We start from the raw sequence: 24,197 nt of genomic DNA on the forward strand, positions 1-24,197 counted from the left end.
ATCTCTGAGAGGCTTTGCATTTGCCTTGCTCCAAGAAAGACTATATGCTTAGATGTCTCTTAGAGATACAGGTTATCTCCTAATTTAGAGGTATCTTCAGAGAGACATCTTAAAAGATATCAACCTTCTCTCTTAAGGGAAAAAAACAGTGGTGAAACCTTTGATATAAGGATCTTTGATGAAAGGATATCTTCTTTCCTAATTGTTTTCTTTCTTAAGTCTCAATATTTGGTACCATATGAAATACTCCCTCCTTGTGTTAAGATTTACAACACATCATATAGCAGACCTGTGTGAATCAGTGGACTGCTTTTTAAGGCATCTGTGAAAAGTAGTTGAAAAAATTCTTACTGTAAGTAGGCTTACATTACTATACAGAATACAAAACAGTTCTACAGGAAGATGTTTTGAGGTCAGCAAAGTGTTTGAGAGCCATTCTTATTCTGGCTTACAGCTAAGGCCATATACAAGTTCTGTCTTTACTGCAGTGCCATAGCTCCTGAACTTTCTCATCAGACAAAAGTATGATGAGAAGTGTTGTTGGTTGGTTTGGGGTTTTTTCTTATCTCTTAGGTGCTTTCTATATTTACAGGCAGTTTACTGTTTTTGACGTGGATAGGTCGTTGTAACTGCTGCCAGGTAATTATGGTTGTAGGGTTTTTTTAATAGTATTTGTCCCTCAGATTACCTTAACGAACGTGTTAAAAGAACCAAGTCACAAAGGCAAAGTGATTGCAAAAATAATCTTTCATGCAAAAACAGAAGTAATTATTAGTAATTATTAATAAATATTTTCTATCTGGGTTCTCTCCAGGCAGTTTACTCTTCGCAAAACTGAGCGAAGAGAGTAAGATCAAAGGGCATCCTAAAGCTTAAAGATGGTGGTGCTGGAAAGGAGAAACCACTAGTAGGTACAGAAGGACACAAAGAGGCACCACTCTCTAAAAACTCCGTGGTCGCAGTGACAGAGACAGAGGAAGCAAACTCAGGCCAGGAGCCAGCACTCTCCAGACAGGAACAGAGAACAGCCTGAAGTGACTTTACAAATGCTTTCAAGGAACATCGAAAACTTAGGCAATGGAAGAAAGAAAACTGTTTGTTGCTTTAAGCCTTTGTTCTGCCTCCTGACTTTGAGTGAATTCATACATGACTTTTGTTTAGAAGTGTTTGGTTTTCCCTGCAAACTTAGATTCTGACAGCTTTCCACAAGAAAGCCTCACTTGTGCCAAATTCAGATGGTCCAGTCAGTTTGAATAAACGGTGTAAGAAACTGAGCAGGGCGTAACTAGTCTGAGGTGTCTGCACTGGATGTTCCCATGAAGGGCACCAAGATGAGTGTGCACACAGCAGAGGACTGGCACAACTCTGCAAGTTGTGCTTCAACGTCACACCTTCCCTAATTTTTGTAGTCTCTCTGCACATGGTCTTGCTGTTCATTCAGTTGTTAGATTCTTCATGAACTCTGCTTATATTGGAATATATATAGCTAAAAGCACTTAGATTATAACCATACTATCTACCTGTGGATTTTCAAAATTTTCTCAAATCCTGGCTTTCTTCTTGGGTCTTTAGGTTTTCAGAGCACAAACGGATAAATCCACCCAAATGAAAAGTATACATTGGGGGGTTTTATCCTTTAAAAAAAAAAAAAGAGTTTTATCTAGTAACTGTTGAAGAACACCTGTGAACCTCTCATGTAAACTAAACTGTCCAGTAAGCTTGTAAGTATCTGTTTTACAGAGAGTGGACAACACGCAATTCTATGTGCATGGTATAGTTTTCAAATATCCTTTGCTTCACATCAGATAATGTCAGATAGGTTCCTTACACTGTGGAAAGTTTTTTTTGGTTGAACATCATTATGCAGTTGTACTGGGCTTGTGTGGCAAGGTTTTGGTAGCAGAGGGGCTACAGGGGTGGCTTCTGTGAGAAGCTGCTGGAAGCTTCTCCTGTGTCCAATAGAGCCAGTGCCAGCCGGCTACAAGACGGACCCCCCCCGATGGACCCACCGCTGGCCAAGGCCGAGCCCATCAGCGACGGTGGCAGCGCCTCTGGGGAACAGAGTTAAGAAGGGGAAAAAAACTGGCACACAGACAATTGCAGCTGGAGAGAGGAGTGACAATATGTGAGAGGAGCAGCCCTGCAGACCCCAGGTCAGAGCAGCAGGAGGGGCAGGAGGGGCTCCAGGTGCCGGAGCAGAGGTTCCCCGGCAGCCCCTGGGGAAGCTCATGGTGAGGCCGGCTGTGCCCCGGCAGCCATGGAGCTCCACGGGGGAGCAGATCTGCACCTGCAGCCCGGGGAGGACCCCACACCAGGGCAGGTGGATGCACCCGAGGAGGGAGGATGGGACCCAGTATAGAGACCAAGCTGGAGCAGGACCTGTGACCCCTTGGAGAGAGGAGAGACTCACTTAAATCCATCTAGCTGAGTTGGGATTTTTTAACTATAAAACCACAGACTAGAGGTGCAATTTGCCCACTTTTATTCTTCTTTTAGTGTATGGAACATCTTTTTCAGTCAAAGAGACACAAATGAAACTTAAGTGCTTCAGCAGACTCTAGATCAGAGCTCGAGACTTAAAAGAGTTTTACTGCTGTGACTCAGGAATAATTATTAGGCAGCTAATGTCAATATCATTATAACCTGTAACAAGATAATGACAGTAACATTAAAAAAAAACATTAATGTAGGTATGGGATTTTATTACTGATAGTGAAGTAACATGAACCTGCCCAATGAGGCTGAGAACAAAGCCATCTGGTGAAATGTTTGAGAAACCTTTCTGGGGACTGCACAACTTGAGAGGTACATCAGTTTGATAAAATGTCAAACTTCACTTTCCTCTCCAGCTTGTAGATCCCAAATGTATAAATTCTTAATTAAAAAAAAAAAAAAGAATAAAAATGCATTAGGGTTCTATATATTTTCAGGAAGTTTTGCCAAAGCATTTCTCTTTACATTTCCATCAGAAATGAGAGACGTTCAAAAAGTCATACTAAAATAAGTAATCTTCTCTTATCAGAAGCTTTTATGAACAGCCTTAAGAACATAAGAAAAAACTTGTTTTAAGGACTCTTCTATTCCACGCTTATTTTATGCACTAAATAATGCAGTAAATGGTTAGATTTTTAACAAAGGATATCCTTTGTATAGTAATTCCTGAAATATGAGACCTTTCCTCTTCTCTCAAAGAATTTATGCTCCTATGACCTACCTCACTTGCATTTTAGGTGCCTATATCCATCATTCTCATCGTCAGAACTCCCACTCAGCAGCTGCCTATTTTGGCAACACTTGTAGTCCGTCCAGAGCTATCCCAGGTTTTTACATTAAGGATCTGTACAAACGTGAAATTGTACTTCTGAGAATGCTCAGAAGCTGCGTTGGCTCAACAGAGTCAAGTACCTAACCAGCAAGGTTTATTTAAAGGGCAGGTGAAATAAGTACCTGCCTACCATAATAGAAAGTTAAAGCCAGCAAAACCCCCAGTGTTCCAGAATAAAATATTTATTATTCATTGTCAGGAACTGTTTCCTGGCTAAAAAAAAAAAAAAAAAAAAAAAAGCTAACATCATGATGAAATTATTTTTCTTATTATTTTATCAGGGAGTTAAAAGGTTAAGGAGAAAGGTCAACAAAAGCAGTTTTGCTTATTCTAAAAAAGCAGACTAAATGGAGAGCTGTCAATGGAAGTCCCCAAAGTAATATTCCACATGACTCTGTATGATTAAAACAGCAGTATAGGCTCTCCTGGAGTGCCAGCCTTCTCATACAGAGCTACCTGTGGTGCTAGTGGTGCCACTAGTGCCATCCTGCACCACTATCCGAGAAAACAACTGGGCATAACGTGGGATGGGACACAAGGTGGTAGGCTACTGGTTTGTGGACTCATTTGAAAAGAAACATGATGCTTCTTTTCCTAGGATCATTTCTGCTTCTTACTTACATTATTAGGACAAAATACATTTTCCTTCCTTTTGGAAGGGAAGGCTGGAGCAGAGTCTCCTCTGTCCAAAATGAGTGCTGTAATCTCTAGCCAGAAGAGTTATTTGTTTGTGTTTTCAGTGAGTCTCTCTCTTCTTCATCCTCTGCTTCCTGCTCACAACTTCCCAAATCTTGAATTATCTTCTGCATAGTGGTGTGACTGAAATGAGAGTATCCCTTTCCTAATCCTTTACAGAAGCCTTTAGTCCCAGGGGGTGATTGTGTGGGAGGTAGGAGATATGGATTTAATTAAATTTAAAGGCAGTGTCCCTTTAAAGTGAGCTAGTCAATCCCTATCCTTCATTTCTAGTCTGTTTTCCAAGAGACAAGGGTATCACTAGAGTGTGTATTTTAAAAGGAAACATAGGACAGTAAGTGAAGAGTTGCAGATGTGGAGAGCAGTCCCTTGAGGAACAGGGTGTTGGGTACCCTGTGTAGGACCAGGCATGAGGACCCAGAGAATAGACCTGAAACACAAAAGCACCAACTGTTTTGCATCCTAAGATATATGGGTTTGGCCTTGAAGTAGAAAAAACCCCATATGCTTAGCGCTAATACCATTTGTACTTACATATCAGGTGGTGGCTATAAGGGGGAAGAAAAAGAAAAATGTCAGGTAGTTGCTGAGCTTCCACTTTCACACAGCTTTCTCAAAACCTTTCTCCAGGTATCAGCCTCTTGCTATTCCAGATATGCAATAGACTCTAATGGATCATTTGATTTGCATTCAGTTTTAAGACATTTGTCTGTGCCTGCAGTCAGTGATGACAAGCCCTTCAGGTTGCATATATGTCCAGGACTAGGAAGTGTTTATAGCTTTCAGACCCACATCATCTCGACGTTTCTCTCTGTGCCCTAAAATTCTTGTCATATTATTGTGATATAACATTAAGAAGAAAAAAATCTGCATCTTGTTTGTAGGAGAGGTACAGATATCGTAGTTTGGATACTAGTTTGAAGCAATAGGGTCCAGTGCTTATGCAAAGGTGTCCATATGAGCAGAGCTATAGTATTTCCCTACTTCAAAGCCTCAATAAAGAACTTGGGTTCATTTCTATCAGGGTGGATCTTTACATAGCTAAGCCCTGATCCTTCATAAATGGTCTTCTAATATAACGGAAGATACTACATATAAACTTGAGATCATAATCCATCTTAATTATTATCCATTATCTAAACTGCCCTCCTTGGTCTCCAGACCTGAAGTTGACAGATCAGTGTGTTAGTATTCAACATAAGAATGTCCTACTTTGGTATTAAAAAGCTCTTTAATTGGAAGTGGTGTGTTTATCTCTTGCTAGATTTATTTTCCTTTTTTTTCAGCAGAGGACATGGGGAGTGGATCTTGAAGTTGCTATTTTAACAGTGAGCTAAGAGGCCTTTTTCATTGTCTTCAGAGGTAAATCGTAGGTGGAAAATTTTCCAGTCATGAATCGCATATATTTGATGTTACTATGGGGAGCCATGTAGTCCTATAGAAGTTTGTAGCAGAACAAAAACGATGGGATACACATTAGAAGATTCGCATGAGAGACTGGAGGTTGAACATGGACAAAGGACAGTCCCCAGGTCATAGGGACCTCCCTTCTTGAGACACTGCCTCTTTCCATGGGATGTGCATCCAGAGCACTCCCTAGAGGTGTTTAGGAAACAGAAATATAAATTTTTGTAATAGAAAGTAAGGCTGTTCAGAAGCTTTTTAGTAGGGATCTAGAACCTTTTTCTTTCCATTGTATTGTCGTTCCAGATCTAGTTGTGTTACTCATATCTGAGAGATGAGATGGGTCTTTTGTTAAGAAATGAGGAAGAATATAACGTTGAATCTCATTTGGGTTGACAAGTCTGTTGTCAAAAACTATGATAACATTAGTGTCTTCTCTTTGTTATTTAGGGTTACTGCCTGGCAGAATTTACTTCATACATAAAATTTGTTGTACTGGATGATTGCTAATTTAAGTATTATCAGAATGGGCAGACCTTTGTTTTGGGCAGTGCTCAATGGTGGTCAAAGGGAAATAAGTCCCAAACTGGTATTTTTCTTGTGGTGAGCTGTGTCCTTAGTCTTTGAAGTCCTAAAAACACTCTTTAACATTTCTTGAACTCAAGAAATATGTGTATGGGCTGTCACCTCTGTAGGCATAGTTTCACTTCCCTAAGCTTCAGATAGGTAACAAAAGGCAAAATGGTTGTGGACACATGACCACTGACACATTCACCACCAAGACCAGTTTTAACAGAAATTAATGACGGTAAGAAGAGGACCAGATGACTTTTGCTTGAAATCGTTAACATATTTACTTAATATTTATGTCATGTTACCTTTGGAACCTGACTGTTGTGCTGAATTTGCAACAGATATATTGATATTAAAATTATAGAGTTGGTGACAAACAACTTTTAAACATCAAAGCCCAGAGAAAAATTAAGCAGGAGTTAAAGTGTCTTGTTATAAAATATGTAGCTCAGAAAGCAAACAGTTTATTTTGTTTATTTTGATTTGCAAAGCCATTCTTCCACATGAGAGGAAACCAGACAATTCAAATCATTTTCTAAGCCTCAAAAAGTACAAGCTAGATGGAGACTTTATATTTAAAATTAGTTGTGGTCTTATTTGCCACTGTTTTCTTGCAACAAAAGAACAAAAGTATGTCTTAATATTTTTGCATCTTTACATATCAGAAATTTGCCTTCCCACACTTAAAAAGAAGTGCTGGAAAAGAGGGTTATTTTGATCCCTTGGCCAAGTTCTTTAATGCCAAATCACAGTGTGGAAAGAATGTCTCGGTCCAAGTTATAAATCCTTAAAATGAGCTTTGATGGAAAATCTGGAGTAGGTTCACAGTGGAATCTCCTCAGCTCCATGTGAGGAGCCCTGTTGCTGCTTTGCTAAGGCATGTGCCTGCTCCATCCAGGAATGGTCTGGTTGATACAAAGAGTGGCTTATTTCTTGTGAACAAAAAAGGAATCAACACAGCAAGGATGTTTTTGTTCTGCAAATAACTTCATGATTTCCAGTCAGGTCTGAGAAGTTTGTTCTCTGTTCTTCTATGTTGTCACGATATTGGTGAGCCACAAAGGAAACGTGTGCAAATTCAGTTCTGTGGGTTTGTTTGTTAAAGTGAATGCAGGACTAGTCATGAAACTTATCCTGGCAGTGACAAGACATGTATGAGACATAAGATTCATACAAGCTTAAAGTATAGGAGGTCTCATTGAGGGGAATGGAATCGGAACTCTGGTGCAGAGGGCCATCATTGCTATCATGGATGCCCAGAAAAGTAGAAAGATGGCTTTCTTTTTACCCTTACTCCTTTGGACAGGCATGGGTGCTCCTTCCCAGATCACCTGTTTCTTCCAAGGGAGATGTCTTTGGCCAGGAACCATCAGAGATAGCTGCGGCTCAAGTTTGGGCAGGCCTGGATGTTGTTCAAGTGTGCATGCACATATAGAAGAGGGAGTTTCATAAATTTCAGCTCATTTATTTCTATTGGAGAATGCTGGTAGTGTCCTTTTGGTCAAGTGAATTTCTTCACACATCACCACTTTCAAGACCAAAGCATGTCCTCCTCTTGTATTTGTCACTACTACAGCATCACACCAGCTTACAGCAGCATCTTGATGTATGTCTCACTATGAAGGACAGTCAGCAGCTTTTTCTGTCACATCCTCCATCTCCCCCATCACTTCTGGGACACACATATGCCAACATTAGCGGGAAGGTTTGCTCTGCAGGGAAAACCAGTGCGGTACTAAGTAACCAGCACCTCTAAGGTATACATTTTGGGAGTGGAGGGTGGCTTGGATTAGTTCTCGTCTTGTTGCATGGACTGAATACCAGTTAGTGAATGGAGTGCAATCAGTGTATTCTTGAAGCTCATCTCTCTGTTTCATTTCATGTGAAAAGGATCTCTGAGAGAGCACAACAACTGATAGGAGACTGCCTTTAGAAGCACATTCCTTATCCGAACTAAAATACTAAGACAGATTCACTTTCTGAGAGCATCTCTAGGTGTAACACTTATAAGCAGGAATCCTGGTCTTCCTCGCTGTAATAAAATTAACTGAGATATTAGTTTTAATCACTGTTTTCTGTAAAAGCTGTATTTTATCGCACTTTTACTAAACAGGTGCTGAAATGTACTTTAAAAAGTGTATCTAAGAAATAATTCCAAAGTTGTACAGGCAAGTATATGGAGTATTTATAACAGAGAGTCTCAAGGTTGGCTGTTTGGGAGGATTGCTCGGTGTGGTACTCAGTATTGTCTCCTGTTACTTTAGGAAGCTCGAGGCCAATGTTAATAACTGTGGTGGTGTTGCTCCCTTAACCAGTATCGCTTCGCAACAGAACAAGTCTGCGGAGAAGCAGCTGCCAGGTTGGGTCCTCTGCAGCTGCAGGATGAGTATCTGGCTCCTTCCTGTGGCACTTCATTGCTATTGCACAGGACTGAAGAGTAGCTGCAGTAAGCCAATAAAAAACTCAAAGTGATTAAACTGTAAAGCAAATGGGTACGATTCTTTTCAAAGGGTGAACAAGTTATTTAATTCTACAGGGAGCTGGATTTTTAACTGCGCAGTATACAAATCACTTAGCAGACCTTACTCACAAATACACACAAATACCCGCTCAAGGAGGCTTCTACTCTTACCTTTCACCTGGCACAGATGCATCAGAAGTCATGTCCCTGTGCCATTGATGAATACTGGCCCCAAACACAAGTATTACATTAGTTCTGAGTTGGGATTTGGTAAGAAAGAGAGCACAGTAAGTCAGTAACAAATGTTACTTGGGTGATTAGATCACAAACTGTAAGCGAAACTTGGAAATATAAAACAGCTCCCTTAAAGCTGGGTAAGTCATCTAAAGCTTGCCAGTGATTGCTGAAGAGTATTGTTTCTGTTCATTTTCTTAGCTGGGATTAGTGGAGTTTTATTTAATTGTATTTTTATCTGAAAATTACTGAGTAGTGTTGATGGATGCATGCTGCTATTTACAAAATAGAATTGTACTATAGGGATTCTGACATTTTGGTTAATTGGTATGTATCCCTCTAAATGGCTTCTATTCCTTAACTCGTAATTGTTCTCATTTGCTCAGTGGGATTCAGAAACAGAGTTTGTGGAATGTCATTTAATAATAAATTCATTTTGTTAAATGAAGTACATTGGTTCCCATCTTGCCTATAAATTAAGTCATTCTAGTTTCATTTTCTGGCCATATATTTTTAATTGTGTAAATATTTTTCCTTCTCATGTAATTTACTTAATGTTACAAAAAGTTCCACCCCCAGCTTTACTTTATAGCAAATGACTTGCAGTGTGTTTTCTATAGTCCGTTAAATCCAGACATAAATCGGATGCTTGATCTGCCTCTTATGGCAGTCTAAATGTGAACCATTGTTTTCAAAGGTAGCCCTTTTCCTTGCTAAGTGGAGGACTGAAACTAGTAAATTATTCTTTTGCAACGCAGAGAAATAACCTTCAATAAGAAAATGTTTAAAAGGTCGGATCCTGCCTTCCAATTAATTTTTCCTTAGCGTAGAGGCAGTGGGAAGGAGAAAAGCATCTCATTGCAATGTGATTTCCTCACCCTATTCTAACGCTAGTCAATGCATTGCCCAGCTTCTCTTTATAAATACAAGCAGCTTCAGGGACACTCCAACATGCGTTTTGCTACGCGCAATTTATTAGCGAAGAATAGCTACGTTGAAGTAGAGTTGTGGTCATGCCCTCTCCTCTGGCAAGTCCCTGTCTTCAGGGGCTCTGGGACCGTTATGTAGGCTCTGCTGGGTATTCAACATCCAGGGTAGGCCACACACTGGAAAACCTCCCAGGAAACAGATATCCAGCCTTTACGGCCCATTTTGTAGCATACTGGAGAACAACAGAAACAAGCCACTAACCTTTTCTTCTACAAGCGTGATTTGAAGGAGCATCTATGGGTGAAAAGCTCTTAAGTGCTATCAACAATCAGTTGTTTCCAAGGGCAACATTTTAAACAGAGTAAATACTTTACACTAGAAAGTCACATAGCCCTTTTACTAAATTAACAGTGCCCTATTTCCACTTTGGTTACCTGTTAAAATTCTGTTGTTGGGACTTTTTAATAGTTTCATTCTCTTTTATTCCAATTTTTTTTAGAGAAAAAAAAGGATTATGAAATGTATTGATATAATCCAAGCATAGAATAAAAGACGGAGTCTTGCTCTAATAAAAAGTAATATTGTATATTCCTATGTACCCTTGCAACCCAGGTATATTGCTAGTGACATTTTTTGTAACATAACTTTTCCTTCCATTTCTCCAACTCTTGTTTGCTACAAGATAAAGAGGGAAGAAAAACCTGTGGGAAGCTTGCTGTTGCCTATGGATTCCTTTTGGGAAACTGAGTTCTTAAAAAGAAATGGAGTTCTTAAAAAACCTTCCCGCCCTGATTAGGGAGGTATCGTGCGCAGAAGAGAGAGCATGAGAGTGAGCACTGGGGGACAGCATTTCAATTCTTTCATGCTAATGAATGAGGATACAGTTACCTTCTAGAGAGTATTTTAAAGGACAAGTGATGAGAACTGGATACTCTCTGTTTATTCCCACATATCTAGGAAAGAAACTTTCTCATATAGTGGACAAATATGTAAATATTTTTCAAATATAACCTATCCTCCTAAATGGCATGGAAATCTGTCACGAGGTTTTGGCATAACTCAGTTGGCAGCAACTGTTGTTCTTCCTAAGCAGCAGCATTGGCACATAAGGGACTGACAGCGGCGTACTCTAAGTATGGAAAGCTGTCTTCTCGATAGCAACAGGAGACCATTTTCAGATCTGAAACTCTATATTCTGTAACAAACAAACAAAAATATGCAGAAGGATCCTGGTTCTTGGAATATGCATTTTCCCACCAAGCCTATTTATAAAACTGCCTGATAAAAAAGCATATAGAAGAAATGATTGCAACTCAGAATATCTGGGTTATATTCCCAGCTCTGTTTTCCCTTGAGTGAGCCACATTAAAAAAAAAAAAATCTGCTGAGAAAGCCTTTACCTACCTCAGTTTCCCCACATCTACAAAAATAATAAATAATAGGGGTGATCTCATTTGTGTCTGGAAAGCATGTTGAGATGATTTTGTGGAAGACACCAACAAAATGTCATGCATTATTACTGCATTAGGCTGCCTATACTTCTGAAATCCAGCTGACATTTCCCCCTTGGCATTGATTGTGGGTGGTGACATTTCTGTATTAATTTAAAGAGGATGCATTATAGCACTGCCTGATGTATAATTACACGGTTTATGATTAAAGCATTTTCTAAGAAAGGCAGTAACCTGTCAGATCCTCTCTCTTTTTCACTTCATTAAGCTACCACGTTACAAAGCGCATTGTTTTATGACGGATCCTGCCAAGCAGCTCTACTGCGCTCCTTATAGCTACGTGTGAAGTATCGAGGTGAAGTTCATAACTATATTTGGGTATCAGAGTTTATTTCCTCTACTCTCTTGAAGGTTAACATGACGAGCGGTTGAGGAATGCTAGGGAAAACCGTTGTTAACATGAGCAGGCTGTGCCCGAGCTCGGATTGCCCCGCTGGGTCCCGGTTCGCATTGCAAGCGGTTAAATCCCCAGGCGCTGGGACGGGGCTCGGACCACACAAACACGGGATCCGTTCCGTTGTCGTGTCGCTGAGATCGGTCCTCCGCGTCGCAGATAACAGCGGCTCTCCCGTACGTTGTCAGCAGTCGGAGCCTAGCGTTGAAGTCGAATGCTCCCCGGTCAGAGCAGACGTGCCTGTGAAGCAGGGTGGTAGGAGAGGAAGCTTGGGGAGGAAATGAGTAAGCCGGCAGCCCGGCCCAGTGTGTAGCTGTAAGGCAGCGTTACTGGAGCGGGGCGGAAGTGTTGCAACGACTAAACCTCATGTCTGTGTTCTTCTCTGAAACAGCCTCATCACAGAAAAATCTAAGATAAGAGGAGTTTTGGGAAACTTAATTAATACAAGGCAGCGTGGTCTATTGGTAGCTCTGAAAAGAGGGGGAGCATGCACAGCTCCTCCTTTGAGGTCCTCAGCACCCAATGAAAGGGGAGCACCCATAAAAAGCAGACTGCTGCATGATGTTAGTGACTTTTTATCTTCCGTTCTGCATGACTTTTCTATCCTTTGTGAACTGAGTGTTGTCAAAGGCGATGCACGCTGGAGGTTTATGCATCCCAAGGAGTTAAAGATAAAATTTCTGAGAGGTGCATAAGTTACATTGATAATTAAAAACTGTGGAGGAGAGATTCGCTCATTTCTCATGGTATTTGCATCAGAGAACTTCATGTAAAAAGAATATAGTGGCATGTGTGCATTCATAATATTTCATGCTTTCTTCATGCTTTTCATTTTTTCCAACTGATTTGTGAGCAGTTGGGTCCCTGGAAGAATGAGATGAATGAGAAGGGCATCCTATGGGGAAGGGGGGGGCAACAAAAGCAGGTGGTGATCCCTACAGAAAGAGAGGAAATTAAATGTGACATTCCACTACCAACTGGGTGTTGGTTTGCTATATTGTCTCTGTCAACAACTCTTCTTGACATTTTTTAGAATACCTTTGAAGTAAAAAACCTCCTCTTTTACCATTGCCTCCTCCCAATATTTTTTCCTGCCATTGCCTAACTATCAAAATACAGACCATCAATAAAGGCTTTGGGCCACTAGTATGATGTGGATTATCAGCCTTTTCTTATAAAACACTGTTTACATTCTTTACGCTTGTCACTTTTAAATTAATGACAAAATAAAATTATGAAGGGGGTGGGTCAGTTAAGTCCATTCTTTGAATGCTAGATACTTGCAAAGCAGCTGCTAGAATGAAATTTCCCCGGCTGTTTAGTGAAAGGATAGTTTAAATTGTCATCAAAATTAAGATTGGTACACCAAATTGTGTGTGGGCGTGACAAATGAAAAAGGAAATGCTTGGTAATATATTTTTATCTGTAATGTGAAACTAACCTAAAATAACATTAGTGGGTATTAAATTCTGTAAGTTCCAGTGGATCAATTTCATTGGAATACAGAAAATAGTTCTGCTTATAGTAATAGCTCAGAGAATATTTCTGAGACATTATTTTAGAAGAATGACTGAAGTTGAAATACTAGTAGTAGGGAATACATGATGCTATGGGTGTGGTATGCGTCTTTATCATCATGATTTCATATTGTTCTAAATATGTGTTCATACAATCTTTAGAGAATCTGCATTAGCATTTATTACATATGGTTCTATAGTTGAAGAAACACTTTCTTAGTTACAGTTGGCTTTAAAAAACATTTTGATGGAGCCTTTCATGTCACTCATCTCTAACAGCGAAAAAAGAATATCAGTCAGTGAAAACACAGGTGACTGAAACAGCCTTGTGGGTGCAGCAGGGAAATTTAAGGCCCCATCTAACAGCAGCATCCTTTGGCTATGGGAGAGCTGAATCTGCTTCCACAGTTTAATGCTGTGGAGTTATCTAAAGTTCTAAAGCTGTCAAGAGAGCTATAGTAAACCAGCTGGTGTTCCACCTGCAGGGATATGAGAAGAAATAGGGTAGACCAAACATGTTACAATTCTTTGTCGTTTTTCATGAAGAGGGAGAACACCTGCGACTAAGGTACTCAGATAGTGAAGGAGTCCTTAGCATGTGAATGTGGACCGAGCGGTGATACTTTTGCTGGGCAGAAAGTGGATGTTGCTTCCCTGGGTAAGACTCTGGACTGGGAATCGCATCCATTTTCCCGCACGAGCCTGGCTCTGTCACAGATTTCCTTGGTGAACTAAGCAAGTAGTTAATGGCTTTGACCTCTGTTTTTCTTTTCGCAAAATAAGATTCTGACCCCTTCCTCCCAAGGGCCTGTGAGGTTAAATAAAAGGATGTTTATAAAGTGAACTCATATTGTTTTTATGGAAGAGGCACAGTTTCAACATTTTCAAACAATAATCTCAGCAGAGAAAGAACCTTAGATATTATATTTATTTGTACAGTGATGATGTTGTACATACATGCCTTTTTTCAGTGGTAACATCCCATGGCAGCAGGAGGGTCTGTACAAGTCCTTTTTTCTGGGGTGAGGAGAGAGGCCATGGACACCCCGTGAATGGGAGCCAGTGCTGGCTGCCAAGGGCCACTGATACCCTCCAGCTGTGAGGCATCCCTGTGCCAAGTTCTGCTAGTCCGAGCTGCCTCCGCGCCCTGGGACACCCGGGATGGTGTGCACACCTCTTGGGGTGCACTCTTCCTTCGGGACATAGGTGCCTCTTCCTCATCTCACCCTAAGTGAACCCGGTTCCCCTGGTGTGCGTGCTGTAGGTGTTACCAGATGCTCTCTCTGCGTACGTTTATGCCTTACGAAATGCTTTCAGCCTCTCTCTTCACCACACCCCCCTCTTATTTTAGTGGATGTAGTTCAGCTGGTCCTTTTCAACCTTTTGTTGATAAGTGCCATTTTTCTACTGCCTGTTGCTAAGTATTTGGTGCTGCTCAGCCTCACCCTTCCCCCCTCCTCTTTTGGTGGAGAAAGGATGCAGCATATTTCCAGAATATATACTTTAATTCCAGCTCTGAGACTACTGTACCTCTGGTGCTCTCAGTCTCCTCTGTGCGCATTACGGCACGCTGAACCGGAGGCGAGGGGACAGACAACCTGTCCCCGCGTGGCGGGACACGGTGATTATTGCAGAAAGTGTCGCAGAAGCATCGCCAGGCGCGGGATCGCCAGCGACAGGCCGATGAACTCTTACCAAAACACAGGCGCACGTCTCCGCTGTCACTTTCTCTTAGGCGGCCCCAGAGCGTGAGAGTCGGTGGTGGGGCGTGCGTAGAGGTAGAAACGCGGTGGGAGGTGGAATTGCGGTAGATGTGACTGATTTACGACAGGAGTTTCCTTTGCAGTCATAAGGGGAATTTTGCTTGGTCACAGCAAGTTTGAACCCTCATGAAACAGCCTGAATCATTTGAAGTTAAAATAAAACAGAGAATGGCAGGAGGAGGGGCATGACCGTTTGAAAAAAAAAAAAAAGGCAAAAAACGCAACATTAAAATTGTTTCCTTTGGTGCTGACTTCTTAAATGGGAATGTGATCCAGAATAGCTCTGGTGTGCAAGCCAACATTTGTTTTAAGAATTTTTATTGTCTTCTTTTCTCTCTTCCCCCTCTCCCCCTTGCCCTCCCCCTCTGCTCTGCAGATTTACACTGACTGGGCTAACCACTACCTAGCAAAATCTGGCCACAAGCGGTTGATCAAGGATTTGCAACAGGACATTGCAGATGGAGTTCTGCTAGCAGAAATCATCCAGATCATCGGTAAGACCAGGGCTGAGAGAAGCACTGCGAGCTGACTCCTTGCATGGGGGAATATATAATTCAAGTTGAATGTATTTAACAATAAGATGAACCCTGAATAATACAGTTTGACTGGGTCCATATGTCTCTGATATTTGTGTGGTTCATCCTTGTCTTAATTAAAAAATATGTTTATGTGAGCATGTTTGGAAGTGGCTGTTTAACCATACTTTAAATGGCCAAAACTGTATCTTACACACTTTGAATTGTCAGAAATGAATGCTCCATTAAACCATATGTCTCCCATGTGTGCATTTTGTTACTTGGAGTGGCTCATACTTTCTGGGATGCCTTGAAACCGTATCCTGACCCTGCAAAGACAATTGTGGAAGATTTCATGTCAGCAGTTATTTTGCAGGGGCTGAAGAATTAGCAGCGACCTCCTTCGCACTTCCCCCTTTGCATGATTTGGCATGTGGAAGCAACTGCTGCTAACAAGAGTGTTGTTACTGTACGACTGAGCTTTACTTAGAAAGGAGCTCTGTGTCAACAAAACCCTGTGCACTTTATTGCTGTGTCTTTTCTGCTCTTCTTCAGCTTTTTTCTGTTTTGGCTTTTTAGGTCGGGTTTTTTTTTTTTTTCTTTTTTGGCCAGGGGGTGGAAAGGAAAGTTTTATGTCATTGTTTACTTCTGTTTTTCTCCTCACTGTTTTTGTTTAGCAAATGAAAAGGTTGAAGATATCAATGGCTGTCCCCGGAGCCAGTCTCAAATGGTAAGAACAAAATATATTTTTAGTATGTGTTGGCACCTCTGCACTTTCCTAAAATGCTTTTTAATAATGATTTATTTAAACTGTGAAAATTCTGTCCCATGTTTACCATAAAGTCCTAATTCTTATATAATGTTCCTGGTACTTTTTTTTCCACATGTGCTTAGTGCTTGTCACTTCATTTCTGTGCTTGCTAACTTTGGGTCTTGAGGTAACACAGCAGTTAAACTTCATCACTTCTAATTAGTCCAGAGCTGCCTTAGCAGACCTGTTCTGATGATCCAGATAATTTAATTTAACTTCATTTTTAAGGGCAGTAAATCCAAGAACAAATTTTTAAGTGGAGTCTTTGTGTCTGGAAAACTGGTTTGATGAACAAGATTTGCCAAATTATTTTTGAATATAAATAGCCTTTTGGATTGTCCACTGTAAAGTCCAGTTAGATGCACTGACTCCAAGACTTTCAGAAATAGCACTTTAGTCATATAGCTCTCTGAGCTATAGCTGGCAGCTGCTTAAAGACATTTTAATACTGTCAGGCAAGAAGCATTTTGTGACAGTGATTCATATGGAGTCTTATTAATCTTTTAGTGTGTTTATAGCTAGTCAACTACATTTAATAAGATAAAGCCTCCTTAGAAGGCTGTGGAGCTGACAGGTACAAAATCCGAGCCTCAGTAACATCACCATGTATTTACTGAATCATTTGCAGTTCCAGCCATGCTCTCTCATGCTGAGGACTTTGCCTTTCTGTTCACATCCAAATGGTAGGTGAATAAGGTGCACAACTGTGTAGCTGGCAAGGATTTTGGAGTGGAATGGTTTGGATGAACTTGCATAACAGCAAACTGCTGAAGCTGGGCTTAAAAATGGAAACGGAGTAGAAAAAAATTGTATTTATTCAGTGCATTTTCTAAAGGGGAAGATATTTGCAGCTTTTTTCTGCAAAGCTGCAAATAGTAAAAGGAAAAATTTTGGGTACTAGTGAAGTGAATAATCGGGCCTTTCTGTTCTTACTTTTTGAAAAATGTGCAGGTTTAGGATAAGTTTTTTCTCTGGCTTTCAGGTTTTTTGAAACAGTCCATAGTAAGAATATATGCAATTTCCTTAATAATAGTTATTATTTTAATTACTCATATTACAGCAGCACCTAGTGGCCCTGGCTGAGAACGTTGGGAACTCCAGCGTGGAACTCTAATATTACACACACAGATCAAGAGATAATCACTCTCTACTTTAATCACATTAAAACCTGCCATTCCAGACAGACAAGACAAACATGAAGAGACAAAAGCACAGAAAACTGAGATGATTTCCAGAGGCTATGTAACTGGTTAGTGACCATCTAGGACTGCTTAGGGACCCACCACTCTAATGTCTATCGAGCTTCATTTCCATGAGAGAAAGTCAAGCTGCAGAGAGAACTATTCACTCTAGTAACACTTTCATCTCCGAAGTGACAACAGTTGTGTACGTTCCCTGCTGCTAGCTAAATTTTATGTGCTGTAGGGGTTCATCTCTATCTCTGTTGCAGTTATGGGGAGAACGTGGTCAAAGCCTACCCGTGCCACAGCAGTACCTGCGAGAATCTTTTTGTGTCTGTCTTCCTTCTCCTGTAAGCACATCTCTCAGCTCAGCCAGACCAAAGTCTACGTCTCAGGTGCTCTGGGTCTCAAACCAGGTCCTTTGAACACTCCTGTACATAGTCAGACGTGTTTGCACAGTGCTAACTCATCACGTTTAACCACTTTACCTTGATAGAAATAGAATATATTTTTTCATCCTTCTTTGATTCGGTCTCTTTACTGTATTGTTTTATCTCTACCATCTGATCAGATTATTTTCTTGCCTTCTGACATACCATGTTGCTGATTTCTTCAACTGAGCTAGGACATTTAAAATATACTGAAGCTAAAGTAGTTCAAACTTGTCAGCTTTCCTCTCAAAGCATCACAGAGACCCCAGGTATTGAGTCTGCTCTCCATTTGTCTCCTTTGAGATGTGCACTGATCTGGCCCAGCTGAAGGCACCACCTTATTGCATTTTCAGGTCATTTCCCCTGGCAGTGCTCAATTTTGTTAGCCCACTCAGTTAATGATAGGCCAGTTTTCTTCTCCTTGTAGCAGTGGAGTCTTGCTTGTTTGTAATAAGCAGAAAAAAAAAAAAAACCAACAAAAAACCAAACAGTGTTTGGTTTACATATTTGGCATATGCCAATATGTAGCAATATGTCCTCTCAGGACTTGTCAGAACATCAGCCATCAAACCAGCAACAATCATGATATTCCTGTATCATGCATGTTAGCCGTTCCTTCACTGCTTTTATTTTAACATCGTTAGTTTATAAATATCAAGAATCCCACTACCCTTTTTTTTATATATATTTTCATGCTCCTTGCTCTCATAACTTGAAATTAATGAGAAATATTTTCTGTATTTATCTGCCACTTGATACCCTTCCCAGGAGGTGATGTCTAAGATGTCTTATTAGCTTAAAAGAAGCTGGAGACCACTGACATGGATTGTGGACTTCTGGAAACACTTGATATCCTCTGTAGATTATATGATATCAGTTCATAATTAATCACTCACAGTATTCCCATGTTCTGTTCCACTCACAACTTGGTTTTCCTCTTGTCAATGGCTTCATCTTTCAAGTGATTTTTAAGGCACCTCAATTCAGCTGTTACCTTGTTCTAAACATCTTTTAATGTTTATATAAAATATGTATATAATGCTTCTTTTTTAGTTTTCTTGTAGTTAGGTTGCAGTGTCTTGCACTCTGCACTCATCTTGGCAGTGTTACATAAAGTATTTGCAGACAAGGTGATCTGGCTCCGCAGGTCCAAGTTCATAAAAATTAAAACTGGTGAACCTCAGCAGCATCCAATTTCTGCATAGTTAGCTTTACCAGGATCCTCGTGGCTGTCATTACACTCTCACACTTGATGTCACACCTGGAATTTGAGAACCTGAGATGTACTGGGGAATAAATTATTTCATATTCCAATCTCAGAAAATTTAAATAATGAAACTTGCAAAAGAATTGGCAAGATCGGCTTGTTTGCTGGGTGAATATACTGGTAAAAAAATTTTGGCATTTCTTATGAATGGTTTTAATAAAGATAATAAGGATTTAAAACTCTGTGTATTATAACATACATTGCCTGTCTACAGTGCCATATAGAGTCTTGGAGGGGTCTGGAGCACAAGTCTGATGAGGAGCGTCTGAGGGAACTGGGGTTGTTTAGTCTGGAGAAGAGGAGGCTGAGGGGAGACCTTATTGCTCTCTACAACTACCTGAAAGGGGGTTGTGGTGACGAGGGGGTTGGCCTCTTCTCCCAAGTAACTAGCGATAGGACAAGAGGAAATGGCCTCAAGTTGCGCCAGGGGAGGTTTAGATTGGATATTAGGAAAAATTTCTTCACTGAGAGGGTGGTCAGGCATTGGAACAGGCTGCCCGGGGAGGTGGTGGAGTCGCCATCTCTGGAAGTGTTCAAGAAACGTGTGGATGTGGCGCATCCAGGACATGGTTTAGGGGACATGGTGGTGCTGGACTAATGGTTGGACTTGATGATCTTGAAGGTCCTTTCCAACCTAGTGTTTCTGTGATTCTGTGATTTCTGTGATTCTGTGATTCTCCTTGCCTTGCATATTTTTTTCTTCACAGCTATGCATTCAAGGAGGAATATAGCACTTCAGCCTTTTTTTCACCGTCTCTTTCAAGCCCTTCAATGGAAAAAAAAACTGCATTCATTTCTATATTTTCCCTGTATGACTTTTTCCATAAGTCTATCAATTAAGGAAACCTAGAATCATCTTTCTTTTGGAAGCTAATGGTCTTTCAAGGAATTACCTTTTGATACAACCAAAAGCTAATTCCTTTCTGCTTCTTTTATAGGCCATTAGTTTCTTTAATTTCTGTTGTAAGTTCCCCCATCATTACAAAAACAAGATAATGTCCTGGGTAGAAAATATGTTATAAAGCTTTTCTCTAATGGTACAAAGAGAAAGAATTCAAAAATTTTTTTTTTCCTGAACATATTAAAAATATACTGGAAGATCTCCAGTGTTTTATCTCTAAACAGATCATATGAAACATATAGAAAGCATACAGAGTATCAAATTTATTCCATTCTGGGGCTGTCAGAAAATGCAAGAGAATCAAAAAATGTTGGACTGAAAAACTTTTTATGGCGACATTGTCAGTATTGTTCCTAAAGAATTTTACAAAACTAATGTTTCTACTCTTTCCTCATGCATTCTGTGGTGCTTTCAGCTACATAACTAATAAAATAAATTCAAAGTTGAAAAAAAATTTAAATGGATTGTTTTTCAAGTTGATTTTTCCTTCAGAGACTGACATTGTCTTATTACCTGTTTTTTCCTCATTAGAATTAACTCTTGCTACTTCCTGTGAGAACTGTTTATGCTAGTACACATCTATGTACAAAAGCATCCTTAACTGTAGTTGGTAGCAGGGGTTTTCTCATAGTTATTAAAGGGCTGGAGAGACCCTTCTTATTAAAAGGGTCCTAATGTAGTTACACACATTTAATGAAGGCTATTTTCATTTTGTCAATCTTAGCTTTGGCACAGTTTTCTAACAGTTTGTATAACCAAAGATATGCTTCAAAGGTAATTTTTATAGTTTAGGATACAGACATGCTGCAGTCCAACAGAGGGAGTTGAGTTCAGTAAAAATACAGGTCTTGCTTACCACATCCTGGAAATCAGGGAGCTGGAGAAGGTGTTGGAGCTGTAGCACATTGCAAAATGGATATGGACATTTAGTAAAAATCTTCAGTTAGCAGAGCTGAGACCATCTTTGGGTGAGTAGCAGTGTGTCTGTTTAAAATGGGAATCGGTGTGACTATGTGCAGCACTAATAAGATCACTTCTACAACGTTGTACTTGATTTCATTATTAATACCTCTAAAAATAAGTTAATACATTGAAAATGTTTCAGAAAAGAGCCACAAGAATGCCAGCAATTTTTCTGTATTCTTTGAGACTGGAGAAAAATTACTAAGTTTAGCAAGAAGGTGGAGTGAGTGAATGAGTCTCTGCTTAACCAAGGAACATTTTTGTGATAGAGAGAACTTTCTACGATGTGGTTAAAGAAGTGTGTGAAGACTGAAGCTGAAGGAGGACAAAGTGACCAGGTCTATACTGGTAGACATTGCTTTATAATTTATTGGGTAGATGTGCTTCACAGTGTTCCTGTAGGCCCACAAAAGCCTCCCGTGTCTCCCTCTCTGCTCATATGCTTGTTTTTTTTTTTCAAGGGATGCAAGGGCATAGGTGCCTATAACTTCTTAACAGGCAGTCAGCCTGTGGGCTTGATGAATAGGTGGAAACTGGAACTGTTAAGTGTTCCACAGAGTATACCTGCCCTCCAGTGTGTAGACTTCCCTTCAGTATAGAAACCTGCCTTCAAAATTCCTCTGACAGGGATGTGCTAGGCAGGCACTGCTGAGTAGCATCGCTTGTATTCAGGAATGTCAATATTCAAGGATGACAGTATCAGCATTAGCATTCTGTGTCTAAAAATTATTTGTGAAAACCAGCATAATTTTGTATAAAGTAAATATGGTAGGTGCTATTAACTCCCACAGAATTCTATGTGAAAATATGTGGGATATGGTTATGTGGAGCTCTTTGAGGACTGGGAAACCTGAAAATGTCATCCCTGTGTTCACTGTCAAGTGGGTCCACATGTGCTCTTTCTGTCTGCACAGTGTTGAACTGTGTAAGAATCTTCTGGCTTTGCTGGCGCAGTTGTTGGTGAGATTAGCCATGTGAATTAGAGACAGATTTTCTATGCTTTGGAGCAGATCCAGGTGAGTCTTCCACACAAGCGTGACACGTTGAAATATATATGTAAATTTGGCTAAGTGTAGAAATACAGTCCCTTACAATTGGAAATTCAGTCTGCATTTTGAAAACTAACCCCAGCTCACTTCATGTGCAGGCCATTGCTTCACCTGTGCGACCTTCTGTTTAAATTCTTACCCCATGGCTACCAGTCGATCTTCACAGATTTCACAACTGATTGCTCTGGGAGATTCGTGAAAATACAAGGAAATAAAAAACTCTAGTTTTGTCATCTGTGCAGGTTTGGTGTGCTTAAATGAGTGGAACACAAGGCAGCAATCTAGTTCCTGTATTTCCATGGTGTGTGCTTGCGTACTTAGTTTTCAGAATTTAAGTGAATAGCCTGAAGTGTCTTAACTGGAGTGTATGCACTCCCATGTAATTGGGTGTAAAAGAAGTAAAAGTACTCTAGAAAGAATGAAGAGTACTGTTGGGCTTATCAGGTTTTCGTTATGTTTTTTTAAGTTCGTTGAAATAGCTGCAGCGTGGGATGGAACTACAGGCAAGGGATCAGTCATAAACTGTTTCTTTGAGATCCTCATAAATGCCATTAACAACTTGCTAGGAATATAAAAGAAGGAATAACTGATTAGTGTTTCAAAAAGACAGTCTATGATTTGCATCCCCCAAGGATCTGTGCTTGTGACTCATTCATTATGTTCACGAATGATCTAGAAAAAGGCATGAACAGTAAAATGACAAAATTTGCAAATAGTTAGAATAATGAAATCTAAATCTGACAGTGAAGCTGCAGAAAGATCTTGCAATTCTGAACAAAAAGGTGTGTTGACTTATTACCTTTTACCAGTCAGATGTTAACAGATATGCATAGAGTTTTCTTGATGATGAGCTGATCACTCTGTTTTGGGGAATATGCAGTTTGCATAAGAGATAGGACAAGGCCTGAGAAAACAGCCTTAGTTGGTACAAATCTTTGTTTAAAAAGATAGTCAAAAGGAATGGCTTCTCACAATATGAGCAGGACAGAGTCAAAAGTTCATTTTCCTGCCCTCTGGTAGGCAAGGAGTATCTGGGATTTGATAGTGGAGTAGTCTTTAAGATGGAAAAAATGAAAGTTCTTATAGAAAAGGACGACAGGTTCATAGCATGATATCTAGAGAGGTGATCTCAGTAAAGCCAGAGGGAAAAAAAATGTAGTAGTTAAAAGTTGAGCTCCTGTGAGAGTTGTCCGGTGTTTATAGATAGGAAAGCTCATATTCTAGCTGCGTTACATAGAAAGAATCTGCAAGACGTAGTCATAGCTTCTGTGTGGGTGTTTGCAGGAGAGGAGACTTGAAGAATATGTCGAAGTGTTAGGTAATGGACTATGCGGAAAGGATCAGAGGAAGATTAAAAGTTTTGCTTCTATTGGCAACTAGTTAGAAAGGTAATTTTAATTTTGATGAGAGTATAGCGATCTGGAATAGAGAAAGAGACAAGATTCTCCTTCCATTGACACTATGCATGTATTCTAGATTATTGTAATGCAGACCATTGGCTGTTTGGCATGCCCACATCAGGAATATACACCCTTATTTTTATTTGCCAGAAAAGTTTTCAATGTACAACATCAAAATCAGCACATAGAGGCCTTTACCTTTTGTACACAGCATGTATATGAGAAAGCTGGTAAGCACAATTTCTTCTCCATTCTAGCAACTTTCTGTCAGTACAGATTGAATGCCATATCTTTTGCCTCCTTGTGCACACTTAGCATGGGAATTTCCAGCATGATCTTAAAATTCCCCTCCGCCCTGCAAGTCTCCCTCTCTGCCAGATGTGTTGTATAGGACCTGGCCACACTGGAGATGAGCAGCCATGTTTGTGTTACAATGGGAACTTTCCCTTTATGGGCTTCCTTGGATAAAGTAAAAGACCCTCTCATCTTGAAGACCTGTGACTTCTTGGAGCAGACCCTGATCTGTCTTAATTAAAAGTCCACAGAGTTTGGACAAAGGGGTCCTAGCTGCTCTTGATAACTGCCCATATTGTCCATACCTTCGTGCGGTCTCAAGTCAGGGTGTCGTCCAGAGGGGAATTTTATGAGGACATTTTGCCTTCAGTGTAGCTGAGCCTGTCCCTGCATGTTACCCAGCTCCCAACAGCTGCAGCTCTTCCTTGGACTTTGTATGTGGTGGCAGAAGTATCATGCTCCTCATTCTCTGGTAAGAATTTGTCATGGTAATGTACAGCTTATAGTTCTTTGGCGTCCCTTCTCCCCAGGGATTTACTTACCAGTTAATTCTGCATTTCTGAATCCAGCTCTTGTG

General features: G+C 40.3%; 1 protein-coding gene across 1 annotated transcript in view; it reads left to right on the forward strand.

The window, feature by feature from the left end:
- Positions 1–15,182: 15,182 nt before the first annotated feature.
- LOC104619836 (neuron navigator 3-like) overlaps positions 15,183–24,197 on the forward strand; it is a gene marked incomplete at its 3' end in the record, with an annotated part of 55,934 nt that continues 46,919 nt past the window's right edge. The window contains exons 1-2 of the mRNA XM_010285855.1: positions 15,183–15,302; positions 16,001–16,053. Of these exons, the coding sequence (XP_010284157.1) occupies positions 16,051–16,053 (3 nt within the window). The remainder of the gene's footprint in view (positions 15,303–16,000; positions 16,054–24,197) is intronic.

Source organism: Phaethon lepturus, unplaced genomic scaffold (genome assembly GCF_000687285.1).
Source record: "Phaethon lepturus isolate BGI_N335 unplaced genomic scaffold, ASM68728v1 scaffold10634, whole genome shotgun sequence".
Classification (NCBI taxonomy): Eukaryota; Metazoa; Chordata; class Aves; order Phaethontiformes; family Phaethontidae; genus Phaethon; species Phaethon lepturus.